This window comes from Amblyraja radiata, chromosome 1, assembly GCF_010909765.2.
Source record: "Amblyraja radiata isolate CabotCenter1 chromosome 1, sAmbRad1.1.pri, whole genome shotgun sequence".
NCBI classification, from domain to species: domain Eukaryota; kingdom Metazoa; phylum Chordata; class Chondrichthyes; order Rajiformes; family Rajidae; genus Amblyraja; species Amblyraja radiata.
In genome coordinates, this window is record NC_045956.1 from 111114311 (window position 1) to 111137665 (window position 23355).

Consider the following 23355-nt stretch of genomic DNA (forward strand, 5'->3'; position numbering starts at 1 on the left):
AAGCATTTTGATAACATTTAGAAAAGCAAGTCATCATTTTGAAAGCTAAGTAAAGCACATAAGCTATTAAACATTGATATAATTGGTAAATTATTTTTGCAATTTCATATTCTGCAGTAGTACGATCGGGACTACATTTAAAAAAAAGTAACATCTCCCAAGGCATCCTTTACCTCTTTGGCACCGGCTTCCTTTAAGACTTTAATAATTGGAGAAATTGTATTTCCACGTACAATCGAATCATCTATTAGCACAATCCGTTTTCCAACAAAATTGTCACTCAAGGTTCCAAATTTCTGTGCCACTCCAAGTTGACGCAATCTTGTATTTGGTTGAATGAAAGTTCTGCCCACATAACGATTTTTACATAGTACTTCTACATAAGGTAGTCCTGCCTGTAAAGAAAAGAAACAATGAGAAAACCACCACCCAAATACCACTTGATTATCTCAAAAGGATTCTTGATTATTATGGTACTTGAATTAACAGCCAGGAGAGGGAGAATAATTCCTTTTTTTCTTAAGAATGTTAATTTATTATTTGGGGAAGCCTTTACAAACATTTGAGTCACTGAAACCAACTGATACTGCACCTATGATACTGCAGTGTTACACAGCCAAAGACTCAGAACTGCTGTAGCTTTGGGAGCAACAACAGCAGCAGCAGGAGGAGATTAGCAAGAGATACGACTGATTGGCTCTAGCCCAAGTGGGAGGAGAGAAGTGAGTCAGTGCTGGGAAAACAGCTGAAAACTGAGGAATTTGGTTTGTAAATTGGTAAATCAGGCAATTTATCAGTCAATTTAAGTAAGACTGCTCTTATGGAGCGGCAGTGAGTGAAGTGCCCTGTGAGAAAAGTGTGAGTCTTTGGCTCGAGAGTCCCTGTGAGAAAAGTGTGAGTCTTTGGCTCGAGAGTCTTTGGCTCGAGAGTCTTTGGCTCGAGAGTCTTCGGCTCGATAGTCTTCGGAGAGGAGACTACGCAAAACACTGCAGAGGGAGAGACGAAAGAAGGAGATGTCAGGCAAGCTGATTCAGTGTGATGCTTGCAGTATGTGGGAGGTCAAGGACACCGCTGGTGCCTCTGGCTGCTACAAATGCGAAAAGTGCATCCAGGTAGAGCTCCTGAAGGGCCGTGTTGGGGAACTGGAGAAGCAAGTGGATGACCTCCGGTTCGTCCGAGAAACGGAGTCGTTCCTTGACAAGTCTTACAGTACGATTGTTACACCTAAGGTACTGGAAGAGAGAAGGTGGGAGACAGTGAGAACGGGAGGGAAGCATGGAATGCCAACGTCCCTGGGTGTTGTACCTCTTGTGAACAGGTTCACCCACTTAGAAGCTGTCGGGACAGAAGAGGTGTTTACACTGGGCGGCGGACTGGCTTGTGATGCGAATAGGGCTGTTGAGCCAAAACCAAAAAGGCCTAAGGCAGGCAACGCCATTGTAGTAGGAGACTCCATTGTGAGAGGTACGGACAGGGGTTTCTGCGGCAACAGACGGGATGCGAGGATGGTGTGCTGCCTTCCTGGTGCCAGGATCCAGGATGTCACGGACAGAGTGCAGAAAATCCTCAAGGGCGAGGGTGAACATCCGGAAGTGGTAGTGCATGTCGGCACAAACGATGTCGGAAAGAAGGGGTTGAATATTCAGCAGCGTGACTTTAGAGAGCTCGGAAAAATGCTGAAAAGCAGGACCTCCAGGGTTGTTATCTCCGGTTTGCTTCCAGTTCCTCGTGCTGGCGAGAGCAGGAACAGGGAGATACGGGACCTGAACGTGTGGCTGAGGAACTGGTGCACGGAGCAGGGATTTAGATTCTTAGATCACTGGGATCTGTTTTGGGGTAAGGGAGAACTGTACAAAAGGGACGGATTGCATCTTAACAGGTGTGGGACCAGCATTCTGGCAGGCAGGTTTGCCACTGCTACACGGGTGGTTTTAAACTGAATAAGGGGGGTGGGGTGTCAAATGGGCTAGTGGAGGATGGAGTTAAAGGGAAAGGGTTTCTTAAATGTGTGAGCGTAGAGACAGAGGGGTGTAAAATGAGGGTAGAAGCAATAGGTAGCAAGGTGAAAAGTAAAAGTGGCAGGCCGGAAAATCCAGGGCAAAAATCAAAAAGGGCCACTTTTCAACAAAATTGTATAAGGGGTAAGAATGTTGTAAAAACAAGCCTGAAGGCTTTGTGTCTCAATGCAAGGAGCATTCGTAATAAGGTGGATGAGTTGAATGTGCAGATAGCTATTAATGACTATGATATAGTTGGGATCACGGAGACATGGCTCCAGGGTGACCAAGGCTGGGAGCTGAACATCCAGGGATATTCAATATTCAGGAGGGATAGAGAGAAAGGAAAAGTAGGTGGGGTAGCGTTGCTGATTAGAGAGGAGATTAACGCAATGGAAAGGAAGGACATTAGTTTGGAGGATGTGGAATCGGTATGGGTAGAGCTGCGAAACACTAAGGGGCAGAAAACGCTGGTGGGTGTTGTGTACAGGCCACCTAACAGTAGTAGTGAAGTTGGAGATGGTATCAAACAGGAAATTAGAAATGCGTGCGACAAAGGCAAAACCGTTATAATGGGTGACTTCAATCTACATATAGATTGGGTGAATCAAATTGGCAGTGGTGCTGAGGAAGAGGATTTTTTGGAATGTATGCGGGATAGTTATCTAAATCAACATGTAGATGAACCAACGAGAGAGCAGGCTATTTTAGACTGGGTATTGAGTAATGAGGAAGGGTTAGTTAGCAGTCTTGTTGTACGTGCCCCCTTGGGCAAGAGTGACCATAATATGGTTGAGTTCTTCATTAGGATGGAGAGTGACATTGTTAATTCAGAAACAATGGTTCTGAACTTAAAGAAAGGTAACTTTGAGGGTATGAGACGTGAATTGGCCAAGATTGACTGGCAATTAATTCTAAAAGGGTTGACGGTGGATATGCAATGGAAGACATTTAAAGACTGCATGGATGAACTACAAAAATTGTTCATCCCAGTTTGGCAAAAGAATAAATCAGGGAAGGTAGTGCATCCGTGGATAACAAGGGAAATCAGGGATAGTATCAAAGCAAAGGATGATGCGTACAAATTAGCCAGAAAAAGCAGCATACCGGAGGACTAGGAGAAATTCAGAGAGCAGCAGAGGAGGACAAAGGGCTTAATTAGGAAAGGAAAAATAGATTATGAAAGAAAACTGGCAGGGAACATAAAAACTGACTGCAAAAGTTTTTATAGATATGTGAAAAGAAAGAGATTAGTTAAAACAAATGTAGGTCCCTTGCAGTCAGAAACGGGTGAGTTGATCATGGGGAACAAGGATATGGCGGACCAATTGAATAACTACTTTGGTTCCGTCTTCACTAAGGAAGACATAAATAATCTGCCGGAAATAGCAGGGGACCGCGGGTCAAAGGAGTTGGAGGAATTGAGTGAAATCCAGGTTAGCCGGGAAGTGGTGTTAGGTAAATTAAATGGATTAAAGGCCGATAAATCCCCAGGGCCAGATAGGCTGCATCCCAGAGTACTTAAGGAAGTAGCTTCAGAAATAGTGGATGCATTAGTAATAATCTTTCAAAACTCTTTAGATTCTGGAGTAGTTCCTGAGGATTGGCGGGTAGCAAACGTAACCCCACTTTTTAAGAAGGGAGGGAGAGAGAAAACGGGGAATTACAGACCAGTTAGTCTAACATCGGTAGTGGGGAAACTGCTAGAATCAGTTATTAAAGATGGGATAGCTGCACATTTGGAAAGTGGTGAAATCATTGGACAAAGTCAGCATGGATTTACAAAAGGTAAATCATGTCTGACGAATCTTATAGAATTTTTCGAGGATGTAACTAGTAGCGTGGATGTGGTGTATCTGGACTTCCAGAAGGCTTTCGACAAGGTCCCACATAAGAGATTAGTTTACAAACTTAAAGCACACGGCATTGGGGGTTCAGTATTGATGTGGATAGAGAACTGGCTGGCAAACAGGAAGCAAAGAGTAGGAGTAAACGGGTCCTTTTCACAATGGCAGGCAGTGACTAGTGGGGTACCGCAAGGCTCAGTGCTGGGACCCCAGCTATTTACAATATATATTAATGATCTGGATGAGGGAATTGAAGGCAATATCTCCAAGTTTGCGGATGACACTAAGCTGGGGGGCAGTGTTAGCTGTGAGGAGGATGCTAGGAGACTGCAAGGTGACTTGGATAGGCTGGGTGAGTGGGCAAATGTTTGGCAGATGCAGTATAATTTGGATAAATGTGAGGTTATCCATTTTGGTGGCAAAAACAGGAAAACAGACTATTATCTAAATGGTGGCCGACTAGGAAAAGGGGAGATGCAGCGAGACCTGGGTGTCATGGTACACCAGTCATTGAAAGTGGGCATGCAGGTGCAGCAGGCAGTGAAGAAAGCGAATGGTATGTTAGCTTTCATAGCAAAAGGATTTGAGTATTGGAGCAGGGAGGTTCTACTGCAGTTGTACAGGGTCTTGGTGAGACCACACCTGGAGTATTGCGTACAGTTTTGGTCTCCAAATCTGAGGAAGGACATTATTGCCATAGAGGGAGTGCAGAGAAGGTTCACCAGACTGATTCCTGGGATGTCAGGACTGTCTTATGAAGAAAGACTGGATAGACTTGGTTTATACTCTCTAGAATTTAGGAGATTGAGAGGGGATCTAATAATAATAAATACTTTATTGATCCCCTCAGGGAAATTCAGATGTCCAGAAGCTCCCAACCAACAAACCCACAGATTCAAAACGAACGCAGACAGAAAATACATAGAATACAATGTGGACACTACCTGAGAGCAATAAATACTTAAAAAGACCAATAATTAACAGTTAAAAATTAGTAATTGCAAAATGCATCCCCCTACAGCCTAGCGGTCCGAATTATAAAATCTAATGGCTTATAGAAACTTACAAAATTCTTAAGGGGTTGGACAGGCTAGATGCAGGAAGATTGCTCCCGATGTTGGGGAAGTCCAGGACAAGGGGTCACAGCTTAAGGATAAGGGGGAAATCCTTTAAAACCGAGATGAGAAGAACTTTTTTCACACAGAGAGTGGTGAATCTCTGGAACTCCCTGCCACAGAGGGTAGTCGAGGCCAGTTCATTGGCTATATTTAAGAGGGAGTTAGATGTGGCCCTTGTGGCTAAGGGGATCAGAGGGTATGGAGAGAAGGCAGGTACGGGATACTGAGTTGGATGATCAGCCATGATCATATTGAATGGCGGTGCAGGCTCGAAGGGCCGAATGGCCTACTCCTGCACCTAATTTCTATGTTTCTATGTTTCTAAGTGTAGCAAATCAAAATTAATGAGGTATTTTAACCTAGTAACAGAAAAGGGTTACTGAGACTTGGTAGACTTAGAATTTTTTTTAAAGTCAGAAAACAGGGGTAAATGCTGACTTTCAACTCAAATTAAGTTTCATTATTGTGTGCACTCCAGTAAATATAAAAGATCTGCGATTTTTGTATTTTGATTACCAAAATATTCAAATGCGGTAATGCTGCCAAATATACATGAATTAAGTAGAATAAGTAGATATGATTAATTGCTAAATCTTCACTTTTTTATATGTTGTCAGTTGTATATAAAGTGTAAATGGCATATCACTGACAAACTATCTAGATCACACCTTTAATTAACTGCAAATCCAAAAGATAAAGCAAAGCGATGAGAAATAAATAAGAAGGTAGACAAAAATGCTGGAGAAACAGCAGGTGAGGCAGCATCTATGGAGCGAAGGAATAGGTGACGTTTCGGGTCGAGACCCTTCATGTTACCCATTGGTACTTTAAAAAAGACAAATTCTGATAACCGATTTAAATGTTGCTGATGAGATTAAGATTAGGTGCAGTTCTTTTTAGATTATTGAACTGAAATCTACAGGGCATGACTGCAGTTTGTTGGTGAAGTAATTGTGAAACATCGTGAACACTGAAGATAGTAATTGAGTCAGAATCACATCAAAAGACTAATGAAAATGTTAAAAACAGATTAAATTCAAAGCATTTTGGTAAGAATAAACAGTAATTGAAATTAAATTATACAATTTAAAAAAAGATACAGGATGAGAGAGATCGAGGAATGTAGACATGTTCTTATAAAGAGGACAGTTCAAACAGGCAATTTTAAAAAGTATGCAGAATTCACGGCTTTATTAATAAAAGACAGCACAGGAGTAAATTGCTATATTAGCTCTTCAGAAAACCCCAATTTGACGTATTCATTTCTGTACACTACTTTTTGGGAAGGAGTTAGAAAATACAAAACAGATTCATGGAATGAATGGTACAAATGATAAGTTACTAAAATAACAAGGAGAGACTGAAGCGCCCAAGGGTGTTCACATTGAAGTCAAGCATGTCAAAATATATAATTCAGATTGCAAAATCATGAAGTTTGTGGTAAGATTAACAATAGAATATTGTTTCTATAATTTATTTTAAGCCTGCTCTGATGTTTTATAGTTTTACAAGTCTAATTGGACTTCCTTTGATGACTGGGTTGAGAGTCTGGAACTCTCTACATACCTCTTGTGCGTAACCAAGTGCTGCTGGAGTTGCTGATTCTGGAACTGTGCTGACTAAGTCTGCATCAACAGGTGCCTCAATAGCAAGTTGCCGCCCGCAACGCTGCCTAACTGTATACACCATCTGTCCTTATGAATCAAAAGGAAAATGATATACAAATAACTATCACAAAGCTACACTGATATAATATAAAATCATGCAAAAACAAGGAACAAAATTGTGATAACAATGTTTATTTGCCTTAAATTGTTTTAAAAAGGCCATTTAAAAAAGCATTTGTTAAAAAAAGGTTTGTGTGACAGTTTACATTGGAAATGGAGGTTTTAGTAAGATGTCATGACAATAAATGCAAGCTGTAATGTCAATAAATAAAGTTTTAGTCACAAGACCATTGTGACTATAAACAGAATTATTAAAAGTAGCACAAGCTAAAATATAATTACTACAGCAGGTAAGTGTATTCAGATTGCATTTATGATCATTTGAAGGGCAACTTGCATTAACGCAAGTGACATTTATTACCAAGTTTTAAAAACCTCATTTTCTAACTACAGCAATGTTGAAATTTAGTAAATGTAAACCAGATTATATTTTATAACTGTATCCATATGAAAAATTAAATGATTCTCCAAAGAATTTTGCTAAAAGTTCATAATTACCTTCAAAAATGGAATCAGGTCTGGCAAAATAGACATACTCAAAGATACAGAATGCAGGCGGATCACCCCCAGCCCTTGGTACGACATCAAGTGTCTGGATTCCATTCTTAGAGATTTGTACTATTTCCCCTGGTAATATTTCACGATGATATCTGGAAAAACAAAAATAATAATAATAACATTTTACTAAATATCAATATTCCGAACTTCACTTAAAAATTATAAATGGCACCAAGGCAGTAATGTCAAATATAAATTACAGGGAAATATAAAAGTATTCCTGAAGACCAGCTGCATTAATTGCTCCAATCACCTTTACAACAGCGTTGCTTGATCATGAGACCTTATGAAAGAGGAAGATTGAACTTTAATGCTTTCCATCACAGTGAGGAATGTGGAATCCACTGTGTGGATGTTTATGTTAACTTATGTGGTTGTGTCTTGTTGCTTTTTACTTAGTATGGCAACTCAAATTTCACTGTACCTTAATTGGTACATGTGACAATAAACTGACCGTGAAACCTTGAACCCAACATACCACTCTAAAATTTGTGAAAATACTTTCTAGACTTTACTATGATGGGGTTTTTTTTTAAATCACTACACTTCATAAGTTTATAGTCCCAAAGTACATTTAAACTATCCTGAAATGAAAAAAAAAATGCTCTGAAAATGTACCTAGTGTTAGATGTGTTATTTTTAGACAGAATACAGAGGATTATTTTAAATAATACAAACTGTAACTTTGATGTTAAGTAAGATAGGCAAGCTACAAGCCTGCAGATGCATCAAATTAACAAATTAATCAAATTAACACTTATGTATTTGTATTAAAACCCCTGCTGCTTTTATTAATGCCTTACCTAGCTCCAATAGATTGGAAACTACACGATTCCGAAGAAACCACCCATCCTTCAGGTTCTGTTTCAATATCTGGTTCTCCTACATTCAAAAGATAAAGCACAAAATTATCCCCAAAATTATGACTATTGTTAAATTTCTAAATTTGACATTAAAAAATTCAATTAAATTAAATTCAACTTCAACAGCAATGTTTGATCTGAAATGAAAGCACTACTACTTTTATAAGACTGTAAACCTGCCTGTCTAATGAGGAAATAAAATGCCCTTCTAAGCCTCTTCAACCTTAACCTTTGTCAAACCTTAAATTACCTGTTGTCAAATCAATAACCACCGGGTGGCGCCAGCAATAGCTGCCTCGCAAACAAGTCAGTCTCCTTTCCTTCTTTGTGTTTAAATAATGTGTTAAATGTATGCTTTTAGTGTTCTTTAGCTTGTTTTATGTGGGGGTGAGGGAAACTTTTTCTAATCCCTAACCGCGATGGAGATGAGATTTTGTTCCGTATCGTATCTCCGTCCGAACTGCAGCCTAACATCGAGGAGTTGGCGGCCTTTGCTGGAGACTGACTTTTGAGAGCTCCACCGCAGGGAGCCTACAAGACTTTAACATCGCGGAGCCCGCAATCCCTTTGCCAGGGATCGACCCTGGGTGCTTGCAGAATTAACATCACGGAGCCCGAGGTCAGAGACCCATATCAAGAACTGCAATTCGTTGGGGGTTTAGACCGCCCCAACGTGGTAGTTTCGATCGCCCCGACGCAAGAGCTTCGACCGCTGGCTGCGGGAGCTTTGATCTCCCTGACGGGAGAAATAAAGAAGAAAAGGATTGGACTCTTTTGCCTTCCATCACAGTGAGGAATGTGGGGAATCCGCTGTGGTGGATGTTTGTGTTAATTTTTATTTGTATCTTGTTGCATTTATTTTTTCATATGGCTGTATGGTAATTCGCTTCTAATTGGTACATGTGACAATAAAAGACCTTTGAATTGTCTGATAGGAAGTCCTCCAAGTCAAACTTTTCCCCACTTTTTATGGACCAAGCGCAGGCAAGTGGGACTAGTGTAGCTGGGACATGTTGGCCAGTGTGGGCGAGTTGGGCCGAAGGGCCTGTTTCCACACTGTATCACTCTGGTATCTTAGATAATTTCTATCCTTTATTCCCCAAACTTCTGCCAAGGCCACCTACTTAGGCTTAACCAGGACTTTCTTCACATCCTGTTTTAACGTCGGGAGCTCGCAGGTCTGAGGTTGGTGACCTGTTCTCCGGAGCTCCCGCGACAACAGCTGCGTCCGCTGGACTGGAGGGCCGCAGCTTCGGCGGCTTCGACCACCCCGGGCCGCGGAGTTGAACCGGCCCGTTCGCGGAGCTCGGATTCAGCCGCGGGACTGACATTACTTACCATCACCCGGTGGGGTCACAACATCCGAAGCCTGGATCGCCTCAGCGCAGAGGGAGAATAAGAAGGGATGAGACAAAGACTTAAGACTTTTGCCTTCCATCACAGTGAGGAGGTGCCTGGTGAATATGGTGGATGTTAATTTGTGTTTATTGTGTGTTTTTGTCATTTTTACTATATGTAGGACTGCAAGGCAACGGAATTTCATTCAGACCGCAAGGTCTGAATGACAATAAAGGCTACTTTGACTTTGACCAGAACAGAGCTTTAACTTTGCATGAGGACAACAATGAAAAGTTAACAACCTTTAATTGTTAATTGAGTCTTTCTCCACAAATGCTGTCTGACCTGTTGAGTATTTTTTGTTCCCAGGATCTGCACAACATAACTCACTATTCTTTCTGCTTGATAATTTTCATTTGCGCGGCTGAATGTTCTAAGCATCAATTCCTCCATTGTTCCTTGACACCTTACCAGTTCAATGTTATTCAATGCAAAAAAAAATGAAAACAATTAATAAAGTGCAATATTAATCACTGCTTCATAATGAACTTTATTTGTTAATGTGATCACTTGTAAATCGTTCCTTTTGTGATATCTCAACTACTTGGTAACCTCAATTATTACCTTGTCTTGGAACCATCTGCTAATCTCACCAAACTGCATTAAATTTCTGAAACTACAGCTCAAATTTTTAGTTGGGGAAGGGAACAGAGCACATGTTGATAGTAGTGGTTAACCAGATCATAACCTTTGAAAAGTGGAAGCTTGACTGACTTTTAAAATCAAGCATAATTTATTGTAAGCTTTCCTGGGTAGTGAACAGCTTATCTCCATGATGGAATCTCCAATAAGAGAGCAGACTATTACAGTTAAGGATTTTAGAGTAACTAAATCACAAGTTAGTTATACTTTTTTTGTAGTGGTACTCTAATGCTGGACCAGAAAAGACTCGGGCAGTCCTTATGTGCGACTCAGCCCTTTGAAACGGAAAATCGGTGTTTCACATATTCCTGATGTCCAAAGCTTCCAGAGAGGCTTTGAACTTATGTCAATATTTTATACCTCACCGTGGCCTTTACTCGCACGACTGTTCAGAGAAATTACATGGAGAATGAATACTTCATCATGCTTCGTACCAGACTAATCTGGGCTTCTTTCTCAATTTATTTTGTCATCCTGTCCCAAGATTTCCATCATGGATACTATATCCTGCCATTCCCTCTGAGATGAATATGACCAATCCGACACATCATACATGCAAAAGGCTACGTTACTACTATGAATTGGAAATATTCATCCAAGGAATAATGTAATGTTGGTCAGTCACTAAATCATTACCCTCTGTCTAATCAGGAAATATTTTTTATAGTCTTTTTAAGCTTTCTCACAAATAAGATGAAGCAACCAACATTTTATAAAGTTATTCAATTCCAAATTCCCTTCAATGATGTTTGAAACAATAAAGCCCATAATGGAATGGGAAGACAAAAGGCGCAAGCATGTTCTCATTAAGAATTAAAAAAATATGTATATTTAGCATCATGAATAGGGTCAATTTAATATCACCAGAGTCCCTACCGGCATGCTTCAAGTAAAAGTGGGGACCCAATCGTATCAAGTGATTCGAATATACAAAATTTGAACATCCCAACACTCACCACATCACACTTACTGATTCTGATATACACTGGACTTGGTAGAAGAACTTTTTATTTTCACTTGATGCAGCAGTAGAATTGCTGCCTTTCAGCACCAGACACCCGATTTGTTTCCTGATCATGGGTGTTGTTCTGTACAGAGTTTGCACGTCCTCCCTGTGATCACATGGGTGTTCTCCGGGTGCTCCAGTTTCCTTCCATGTCCCAAAGATGTGCAGGTTTGTAGGTTAGTTGGCCAGTAAATAACCTCTAGAGTGTAGGATGTAAAACTGGGATGATATAGAACTAGTGTATGGGTGAATAGTGTATAGTGTTGGACAGGGCAGACTTGGTGGGCCAAAGGGCCTGTTTCCCCACTGTATCACAAAATAAAACTAACTGATTTTCCTGCAACTTGGGAACAGGAGTGAAGTCTGAATTTTAAAATCAAGTTTGGCATTTGTTTTATAAATGAGAAAAGGACCCAAAGTGCGAGAGTAACTCAAGAACATGAAGAACATGGATAGGTGATGTTTTAGGTCGAGACCCTTCTTCAGACTGATTGTAGCGGATTAGATGGGGAGGGGGCTGGGGAAGAAAGCTGGACATAAGAAATTGACATTTTCCCTTTACATATTTCATTAAAAAAAATAAAAACCACAAGACAAGTTTTAATTCTGAACAAAATGTATCTTACTTGAACTCTGCAGCTTTGAAACCGGTACAAGGCAGCCAATGCACAAGGGACGATTTCCATAAGGATCACGGAACGCATAGATTACATCTTTGTACATAAGCAGTATTGAGTAAGAGGTAGATGTTGCAGTCATCAAATTTCTAATCCTAGAAATGAAGATCAGATTTGGGTTTAAAACTATTTTTCTCTCTTCACTAGTTCTCCCTCTTTTTCCAGAGGAATCTGATAATTTTTCTGCATTTTTCAATTTTTTATTTCAGATTTAAAGTCTCTGCTTTTTAAAAAATTTTCATCGTTCAATCTATATAAACCAAGAAAAGTTCATAAAATATGAAACTTTTATTGTTCCTCACTTGACAAATTCCACCTGACCTCTTGGGTATTCCCACCATTTTCTTTTTTTTTCTGATTTACAATTTCAGCAGTATTTACCTTTTGGCTTTTTCTTTTTCTTTTTTTTAAATTCTTCTTGGGACCCCTTTCTCAATCATTTTTAGTCCAAACAGTGGAGATATATTCTAAAGTAATGCCTTTTAATTTTGCTCACTTGCATGCTAAATTTACTCTTTGGCAATTACATTAAAATGTGTGATTTTGAGTATTATGATCGATTCCATACGATTCAAGTAGCTTTCGATCAGCACCCAGTGGATTTGCCATGGAACCATTTACAAATGTTCCAAATAATCCCCTTTCAAATGTCTGGAATGAAAATGGAGTGTAGCTCTATTTTTAAATGAGAGTATTCTAAACATTATGTCAGACAGTGCGAATAAGTCCACTTTATATTGCAAGACCTGCGCTCATAAATCTTCTTGCTTTCCATACTACATTTATTCACGAGTTACAAGAAATTTTGGTATCTATTTCATGGCAAATCTTTGTAGTTCACAAGTGCATATAATTATTATAATCTTTGTGAACAACGAGCATGGTGTTACTTCTCACCCATCAAGGCTTTGTATCAAGAATAATGTCAACAGATTACACCATGCATCATGCTAGTTGCATGGGTTTAAACTATGGTATTGCAAAACTGAAGTTCACTAGTGCATGTGTAGCAACTCCAGATAGATCTGAACCTCATTTTGCTGTAGGGAAGATATTTGAGTTAGTTAACAATGTTTCTACTTGCTGAATGTTGAGTTAGAGGCATTCAGTTACATGATAAAACTTGCTTCAACAAGCATTGTCAACTAAAGAGAACTACTTTTATGCAACTTTTACAAGCTATATTAGATTAATTTTAAATGATTATTCCATAATTTCTGGAAATGTTTAATATTTCTAATAATTGCATTCAGATATTTCTTTATTGCACATATAAAACTTAATTTACATTTTATTTAGTGTTAGGGTTGCACAAGTGAAATTAGCAAAATATAAATGTGAAAAAATTATTGTGAAAAGTCCAGCCCTCTGCATAATCTTTCAGAATCATGGCAAATAAATAAACTATGAGATATTTATGTACATTAAAAAAGTATCAATGACTGCCAATTTGTTACTACCCTCAGTATATTGCAATTTCATGTTAATTTATCGTTAAAAGATGTTTATCCTCAAAAGCAACATGCATTATTTTGTGTGTGTGTGTGTGTGTGTTTTTAAACAGATATTGAATTATTGCAAAATAAACCAAAAATGTACTGGAAAATGGTCTCCTCTACCTGGCCACCCAGTCAGGTGTATCGGCTTCTTCCTTTGGTGGGGTCAGAGCTAGAAGTTGCATAATAAGCTCACTGTCAGAGCTGGTTGATAAGCCAACCCCATGACGTAGTACCTACAATATCAATTGAGAAGGCAGTTATTTTATTCCACTCGTAACACACACAGGCGCAAAATGTCACTTCACCATTCAATAGGAAGCCTTGAAACTATTATTACTTACACTGGGAGAACACAGAGAAAAAAGGAGCTACAACATTCAATGTTTTAATTTTTTCCACCCAACCCTCGTCTCTCTTAACGCCCGAATTTAAATCATTTTGCCTAGGAACACCAGCAATTTGTTTCCAGCATCATGCACACAAACGGAACTTCCTAAGTGGAGTGACATTGTGTGTATCCTAGCCTAATCCAGAATCAACAGGCTGCATTATCATTGCTGCAAGATGTGTGCATGTGCGTGATATGAAAGCTAGAAGGGAGAAGCAGGATAAAGTGTAGCAGGTCATAGGTGGATGCAGGTGAGGGAGGGATTTAGATAGGCACATGTTTGGAAAAAAGGCGAGATAAAAACAAAAGTGGGTTTCCCCCTTATGTCAGAGATGGACTTGGCAACTGTTTCACTGAATATTTGCACTCGGTCCGCCAAGGCCTACTGGGTCTCCAGTTTGCTAGTATTTTTTAACTCTCTTTTCCATTTCCATACTGACCTTTGTCCTTTGCCTCCTCTTATGCCAGAGTGAGGCCACACACAAACTGGAGGAACAGCACCTCATATTCCACTTGGGTAGCTTACAACCGAATTGTATGAACATTAAATTCACCAATTTTGGATAAGCTCCTTCTAACACCCACACAATCTCTCCTCTCTTCCCCACACTCCCCTTTTTTCTTCCCCCCTTCCCTCCCATGTCCCACACAGACTCCTACCTATTTCTCCCCTCCCTCCCTCTCCTCCTGCTTTTCCTCTTCTGGATTCACAATTCTATTCCAATCAAAGATGAAATAGCTGCACAATTGGATAGCAGTAACAGGATCGGTCCGAGTCAGCATGGATTTATGAAGGGGAAATCATGCTTGACAAATCTGTTAGAATTTTGAGGATGTAAATAGGAAAATGGGCAAAGGAGAGCCAGTGGATGTAGTGTACCTGGACTTTCACAAAGCATTTGATAAGGTCCCACATAGATTAGTGGGCAAAATTAGAGAACATGGTATTGAGCATAGGGTACTGACACGGATATAAAATTGGTTGCAGACAGGAAACAAAGAGTAGGGATTAACAGGTCCCTTTCAGAATGGCAGGCAGTGACTAGTGGGGTACCGCAAGGCTCGGTGCTGGGACCACAGCTATTTACAATATACATTAATGATTTAGATGAAGGGATTCAAAGTAACGTTAGCAAATTTGCAGATGACCCAAAGCTGGGTGGCACTGTGAACTGTGGAGGATGCTATGAGGATGCAGGGTGACTTGGACAGGTTGGGTTAGTGGGCAGATGCATGGCAGATGCAATTTAATGTGGATAAGTGTGAGGTTATCCATTTTGGTGGCAAAAACAGGAAGGCAGGTTTTTATCTGAATAGTGTCAAGTTGGGAAAAGGGGAAGTACAACAAGATCTGGGGGTCCTTGTTCATCAGTCACTGAAAATAAGCATGCAGGTATAGCAGGCAGTGAAAAAAGCGAATGGCATGTTGGCCTTCATAACAAGAGTTGAGTGTAGGAGCAAAGAGGTCCTTCTGCAGTTGTACAGGGCCCTAGTGAGACCACATCTGGAGTATTGTGTGCAGTTTTGGTCTCCAAATTTGAGGAAGGACATTCTTGCTATTGAGGGGGTGCAGCGTAGGTTCACCAGGTTAATTCCCGGGATGGCGGGACTGTCATATGTTGATAGAATGGAGCGGCTGGGCTTGTATGCTCTGGAATTTAGGATAAGAGGGGATCTTATTGAAACATAAGATTATTAAGGGATTGGACACGCTAGAGGCAGGAAACATGTTCCCAATGTTGGGGGAGCCCAGAACCAGGGGCCACAGTTTAAGAACAAGGGGTAGGCCATTTAGAACAGATGAGAAAAAACGTTTTCACCCAGAGGATTGTGAATCTGTGGAATTCTCTGCCTCAGAAAGCAGTGGAGGGCAATTCTCTGGATGTTTTCAAGAGAGTTAGATAGAGCTCTTAAAGGGATATGGTGAGAAGGCAGGAACAGGGTACTGATTGTGGATGATCAGCCATGATCATATTGAATGGCGGTGTTGGCTGGAAGGGCCAAATGGCCTACTCCTGTACCTATTGTCTATTTGCCCATCACAAAACCACTTCGCCTGTCACGCTTTGTCCTGCTTTTCCCCTCTTTTAGCTTTCTTCTCCCCCTCCTGTAATTAGTCTGAAGAAGGGTCTCAACCCAAAACATCACCTATTCATGTTCTTCAGAGATGTTGCGCGATCTGCTGAGTTATTCTAGCACTTTGTGTTCTTTTGTATACTAACCAGTATTTGCAGTTCCTTGGTTCGACTCTTTACCTTTGCTGCATACCATCTGTACTTATTGGCACTAATCAGCAAGGAATGACCATTGCCTCATGGAATTCCCGAGATGAGAGGTATTCTTATGGTGAATGGCAAAAAGGTTAGCTCTATATTCTTTGGAGTTTAAAAGAACAAGGAGTGATCTTATTGAAACATATAATATCCCAAGGAAACATGACAAGTTAGAAGTTAAATGTTCCATTATTGGGAGAGCGTGAATGAGACAACATAATTATATGATTAAGAAGTAATCAAGTTTCTGGGTTTAAATATCACCAACATAAGGTCATAAGTGATAAGAGTAGAATTAGGCATATTAATGCTTTTTATAAGGAGGGCAGAAATTATTTGAAAGGAATCAAATTAATACTAACTTAGAACATCTCATCCGCCAAATGTCCATTCTGCAATTAATAAATTTAAAGAAATCTCCTGAAACTGATGAACCCTGTGGGAAGCAGAAGCAGTCTAAACTTTTTTCTCCTTAATATTGGAACCTGAACTCCTCCTTGAGCTACTGGGCTGCATATTAGACAATTCATGGGCAAGAGATACCTTATCAACTCTGCAGTGGTAATAAGGATGAGACAGTATGACAGATTTGTGATAAAGCAAGCAAAGGAAAACTATTCCAATTAGCTCATAGTACACAAGGACTGGGGGACAAAGTCGCAAGATTTTGAGTAAGCAATACATGGCAGTGCAAGCAAGATTTTTTTTAATGCAGCAAATGGAATGGTAATCAACTTGAACTTATTGTCTATGAGGTGGGTGGAAGCAGAAATAATCAATGATTTCAAAAGAAAGTTGTATAGACACAATGGAAATAAACTTTATTACTAAGGGACTGACTATTACAGAGAGGCAGCATGAACTTGATGATCCAGATGACCGCCTTCTGTTCAGTTACAATCGCAAAAAAGCATGGAACATCTTTGCATGGGCAATGCTCCAATTTGAACATTCCCAATGCAACCATAGCAAGTTTTCTGGATGAATTGTAACCCGGTTCTCACGGTGCGACCTGACGCAAGATGTCACCAGAGTGAAGTGGTCATGGTCCAGCACGAGTTCCGCACGATATAACGGGGGGTAGATAAAGAGTTCCCACGGTACTCGGCAATTCTGTCATTTGTGCGAGTGACTTGTCCGTCTCCCGATCTTTCCCGTTAAGCATGAATGAACATCGTGGACTGTAGTGTAGTTAATCACGTGGCACAAATGATGTCACTTTTTTTCACACACTATATAAATATCCTCCGTTCGTAGAATTGGCTCATTTGCAGACATGCCTATACAAAGTTGGTTCGAGTACAGGCTGGTTGTTATTTGCATTGACGCGCTGTATGCATTAGCGCAACATGTGCATCGAAAACGCTTGCGTGAAGGCAGAAGGGTGAGATTAATTAAAAAGAGAATTAAGAGGAAGTCTCACTGGGTTAAGCCCATGTTTCAACGGAGACCTCAATTTGGACAATATGAGCAACTGCTTAATGTGCTGTGCGAAGAGGATAAAAGTGCATTCAAAAACTTTGTCAGAATTTCACCCGAGCTCTTTAATGAGTTAAAGAATAATTTGGGACCTCTGCTGAAGAAGACTGACACTGTAATGAGAAAGGCACTGGAACCAGGGTTGCGCATAGCAATCACCCTCCGCTACTTGGCCTCAGGCGATTCTTATAAAAGTCTGTCTTACAACTTTCTTGTCGCCACCAACAGCATCTGTGGTATTGTCCGAGAAACCTGTGAGGCGATCATCCAATTTTATTCAGCTGAAGTGATGGAATGCCCCAGTACACCAGATGCGTGGAAGAGAGTTGCACTGGGGTTTGAAAACAGGTGGAACTTTGCTCACACATGTGGGGCTTTGGATGGCAAGCATGTGGCAATTCATAAACCACCCGGAGGTGGCTCAAATTATTTCAATTACAAGAAATTCCACTCAATTGTACTCATGGCGGTGGTTGATTATAACTACAACTTCCTGTATGTGGATGTGGGCACACCTGGAAGTGTTGGTGATGGCCGGATTTAGAAAGAAACCTGGCTTGGAAAGAAAATGGAAGGTGGAACAGCAGGCATGCCTGATCCCGAACCTCTGTCAGGAGAAGACAGCCCGGACATCCCATATGCAATGGTTGCTGATGAAGCCTTTGCACTACGGCCCTGGATTATGAAGCCATATCCACAGAGGAATCTAACTAGGGAACAGAGGATCTTCAATTACAGGCTGTCAAGGGCCAGGAGGGTAGTAGAAAATTATTTTGGCATCTTGGCAAACAGATTTAGATGCTTGCTCAAGACAATGGAGCAGAGGCCCAAGAATGTGGAGAGTATAGTATATGCAGCATGTGTTCTGCACAACCTGATCCGAATGAGAGGTGCAGCTGCTGGATCAGCAACATCCATCCAGGACGGTGACATAGTGGACAGTGACACAGGGGAAGTAACACTAGGTGCTTGGAGAAGTGGTGCGAACAAGTTAAAAATGGTCTCACTGCAGCGTTTGAAAGGTAACTCGGGCACATCCAGTGTGAAAGAGCAAAGAGACCATCTCTGCGCTTACTACAATTCACAATTGGGGAGTGTGCCGTGGCAGGACAGCTATATTGATGGGTAGCCGACCACAGGAACACTACTGCATGTTATAAGCTGACTTCCTAGTGTTGTCCTCTGAAAAGTGCTTCCTATAAGATGTTCGTCCGCAAAACCTGCCGTTTATAACATTGCATTGTCCCTTTAAATGCCTGTTCACGCTTGTAGCGGAGGTTGATGGATATAATGTGTTTTAAATAATCTCGCGTGCCTCATTTGTTGTATTTCGTGTTTGCGAGGCCCTTTTACAGACAAATGTTTTGTGTGATGCATCTCCTCTCAATATGTGACAGAATTCGTCTTCTTATATTGTCAAATAGGAATAAAGACTTTGTATCACATTTACCATGCTGATTGTCTTATTTCATTTTCTACCAAGAGGTGAAGAACACGTTTAAATAGCTGAACATTTCAGGGTCCTGCACACTCAAAAATGTAAATGAGTGAAAATGTGATTATATCACCTCCATTAAGGTATTTTGTGTTACAGCATGAGAGGGATTATAACATTAGAGACATTCATCTTGTAGTGATGTATTAATGACGATTTGCAGACATCAAGCTGATAGTAAAAGATAAGTTTATTTTAAACAAGCAATGGCAATGACAATCAAAATGCTGAGGTAAAAGCTTTATCACACTTCAGGATATAATAAAATGTGTAGCCACCAACAAAAAAAAAAATGCACAAGAGTAAAGGACACATAAATTAACATACAGACATTTACAAAGGACTACAGATGTCACACCAAATGGTGAGTGGCCAACATTGGTACCACTCCACCAGTTCCCCCTCTTGTTCCCTGTTGAAGTTATATGGCCTTTACCTTCTGCCATCTAACCTTTATGTTATCGTCTGCTGAGGATATTGTGGAGGCAACAGCTACTGGGGAGGCAATCTCAAATCCACCTTGATCACCCTCTCCCTGCTCCAAGGAGCCCACAGGCAGTGGTATCTCTGGCATCTCCTCTTGCCTCTCCACCTGTCTCTCTTGCCGAGTCTCCTTCTCGTTTGCCTGCATGGCTAAAAACTTTCTGACTTTCTTTGACCCCTTTCTTTGCGCTTTTCTGAGAGGCATCTCTGCAAGTTTTACTGTGAAAAAGATTCTCAAACAATGACAATTAGGTGGGACGTCCTCGATGGACACATTGTCCATTGGCGATATTGAGACCACCTTTTTTACTCACCTTATGTCCCCTCTGTCAAGCTTCCGGGTTTACCGTTCGCAGGAGTTCCCACGGTACCCGCAAGAGTCATTACGGATATCGCACTGGCATCTGCGTTCATACAATGTTGCAACGCTCACCAAAAAGTGCTCAAGTCACTCTTGGAGAAATTCAAAAATGTTTGAATTTTCTCCCGACCGTACAAAGTTACACGACTACCTGCCGTTAGCGCCACGGAGGTCCTCGGTGGTCCACGAATGCCGTACTGTTATCGCAGGAGGTTCCTACGATGTTAAACTCTTGTTAAGTCTTGCGTCAGGTCGCACCGTGAGAAAGCCCTTTTACAATGAGTTGATGTCTTCTCAGAGGATTATACAACTCAGATTGCAATGATCACACGGGGATTGCAGGAATGTTAAAAATGAGGTTCTATTTCCCTCTGATTATAAATATCTGTACAATAACTTGCTGCCTTGGATAAATCATACATTTACTATTCACACACGAGTTCATGCGATCACGAGGCAGTAACTGGCAATCATACAAGACTCTCTTCAACATTCTTCACAGAGCTTCTTATTTACGAGAGAGTCCATTAGTTATAGTGCCTCAATGACTTAAAAGGATCGTTTATGTTCTAATTTTTCAGTGACCATAAACACATGAATGAAGGATTAATATAATAAGGTGTAAAATTGCACCAGGCATTACTTCATTTCCAGCACTGTACTTCAAAGCTTAGTAAAAAGTGTGCTGGACAGAAACAGTAGCTGAGGAAATGCTTTGGTCATTGCCCTCATTAGCAGCCACCACAAATGTTGGTTACTTTGGAATATTGCATATTTCTCACGTTTGAATATACAGCAGATGCGTGTTCAGGTTTGTGAAATGGAGGCTGAAATCTTCTAATTTGAGGCAAGAGTGCCACCAAATGCCTCATGAGTGTTAGTTGCCACCAAACATCAAAATGTTAACCAAATTTCGTTTGAACTTCATTTGAGGTTCAAATGACAATAAATAATTGTATAATGAAGTAGAGCCAAGAAATGGTTTGTATCTGGACCCAATTTCAATTATCCATTGCTGATCTTTTGTGTTGTGAAGAGTTAACATTCAGCAAAAGGTGAATTGTTCAAAATGCAATACTTTCTTCAATCATTAATTCATTACATGTAATTAGATCAATGTTGTACCTTCATTCTTAATTGTTTTGCATTGACCAATTCTCCATTGTGAGCTAAAGCAATCTTTCCATGAAGTGTTTCCACCACAAATGGTTGACAGTTCTGTAATTCAGAAATACCCGATGTAGAATATCGCGTATGTCCTATACCCAGATTTCCACTGCGAAGCTTTTGTATTTGTTCTTCACGAAAATTACTGCTTACAAGGCCCATTCCCTATAAAAAGAAACACATTTTTAAATACTCGTGATTTCCGTAATTTTAAACTCAAAATTGTCATCGATTCGAGGAGGTATAAAACACCTCTAATTTGTGTTAATGACAAATCATTTTTTTTCTCCGATTGAAAATCTTACTTAAAATATAAGCAACTACATTTAATGCACATGAACTTCAAAGTTACATTTATATTCCGAAAAGTACTACTCCAGGATTTAATAATACTTTTGGAAATAACTACCCGTTTGAAGAATACTTTAAAAATCATGGGAATAAAAGTTATTGCGACAATTTTCTCTAACACCTAGAATTGCATTCATCTTAGAGAATGTTTTTGGGGAAGTACTATGGAGGAAACATTGTGACATCATACCTGGAATATCATGCAAATTATATTTAGAATATTGTGTAGGAAGGAACTGCCGATGCTAGTTAAAGACACAAAATGCTGGAGTAACTCAGGCAGGCAGCATCTCTGGAGAGAAAGAATGGGTGACGTTTCAGGTCGTGACCCTTCTTCAGACTAGAGTCGGGAGAATGGGAAACGAGAGATAGACGGATGCGGAGAGAGATAGAACAAATGGAGCAAATGAATGATCTCTCTCTCTCTCTCTTTCTCTCTCTCTCATGTGCCTTAAAAACACATTTTACATACTGCAATAGCTTCGCAAATAATCAAAATTGGTTGCATTTAAAAATTAATAATTGTATTCCTTAGGGAGCATTTCTTCACACGTCAGCACCAATTTCCTTTACTTCGCTGCTGACAAATGCTGGGCCTTGTTTGAATTTTTTCTTGATTATTAGCTTTTAGGATTTTAACTCCTGGGTGATCCAGTTAAAATAAGTTAACAACATGAAGTCAGTTTGGACATTGAGCAAACTGTTAAATCCATCCAAATTAGAATTTTAAGTTGTAAAGATCAATACAATGTAACAAGAAAGACGTACCTTGTGTGTCATGTACAATGGTGAGGAACTCCCATTACTTGTCACAATTCCAGCACTTTCCTGACCTCTGTAAAAATATTTTTTCAAAAGTTTCAACAATAATAATAAGTAGATGGTTTGCAAACGAGATCTAGTGATTTCACACTGAAATTCAGTGCCATCATAAACCTCCAGTTTCACTGAGCAAGCCAGTTTAACTTTATCCAATAATAAAAGTGAACTAATATGCAGGAATTGCCTTTATTCTGACAGAAGCTTGTGCAAAAAAGACTCCAACATGATAAAAAAAAATCTAATAGAAACATAGAAAATAGGTGGAGTAGGCCATTCGGCCCTTCGAGCCTGCACCGCCATTCGATATGATCATGGCTGATCATCCAACTCAGTATCCCATCCCTGCCTTCTCTCCATAGGGAGGTTTCATGGCAGTCGGGTCACGACCCATGACCCGTACTGTTGCTACGCTACTCCAAATGGATTACACGCGATGAACTGCAGGGAGGCACTTACCATTGTTTCCAGCGTAGCGGGCCCGTTAAAACCCGCTGAAATTGTCAATTTTTGCGCTGTAAATAGTTATGGAAATCGGGATATGCGTGTGAGACATTTAGCCTTCTTCAGAATTCCAAAAGTGAGGAGAAATGACAGCAGATAGAATTGAGAGCTGAAGAGACAATAACAGCCAGAGTGCTTGGCGAACATTGGCCGTTTGCTCACTGCATTTCATCAACAGAAAGGCATTATTTGCGTTTTTTCATGATTCCTTTGGCATCTAAAAAGTTTCAGAAGTGATAAATCTGACTGTAATTATTTTAAATCGCCCATGGTTCCCAAGTTGGTTTTTACATACAAAATGAAAACGCATCTGAAGAAAACTTTACAGCCAGATTTATCACTTGTGAGACTTTTTAGATACCAAAGGAATCACGAAAAAACACAAATAATGCCTTATAGTTGATGAAATAGTGAGCAAACGCGATAATTCCGATATTTTCAATTCCGATATCTGCACGACCAATGTTTACCAAGCACTATAGCTGCTGTAGTCCCTTCAGTTCTCGCTTCTCTATACCTTAATTTCTCTTCACTTTTGGAATTCTGAAGTTGGGTACATGTCTCTCACACTTAACCCGACTCCCACAATTTTTTTCAGCGCAAAAATTCAAAATTTTGGAGGTCTTTAACAGGTAGGAATGTACGCGTTTCTTGTGTTAATAACATATACCGGAAGTGACGGATGTCCTCCAGATGGATTTAG

General features: G+C 40.2%; 1 protein-coding gene across 1 annotated transcript in view; it reads right to left on the minus strand.

Moving 5' to 3' along the window:
* The window catches only part of ppat (phosphoribosyl pyrophosphate amidotransferase), a 54508-nt gene that overhangs the window by 1916 nt on the left and 29237 nt on the right, over positions 1–23355 (minus strand). The window contains exons 3-10 of the mRNA XM_033029127.1: positions 22098–22164; positions 20937–21143; positions 13453–13565; positions 11783–11928; positions 8051–8129; positions 7188–7339; positions 6529–6656; positions 174–395 (exon numbers count right to left, since the gene is read on the minus strand). Coding sequence (XP_032885018.1) covers positions 174–395; positions 6529–6656; positions 7188–7339; positions 8051–8129; positions 11783–11928; positions 13453–13565; positions 20937–21143; positions 22098–22164 — 1114 coding nt within the window. The remainder of the gene's footprint in view (positions 1–173; positions 396–6528; positions 6657–7187; positions 7340–8050; positions 8130–11782; positions 11929–13452; positions 13566–20936; positions 21144–22097; positions 22165–23355) is intronic.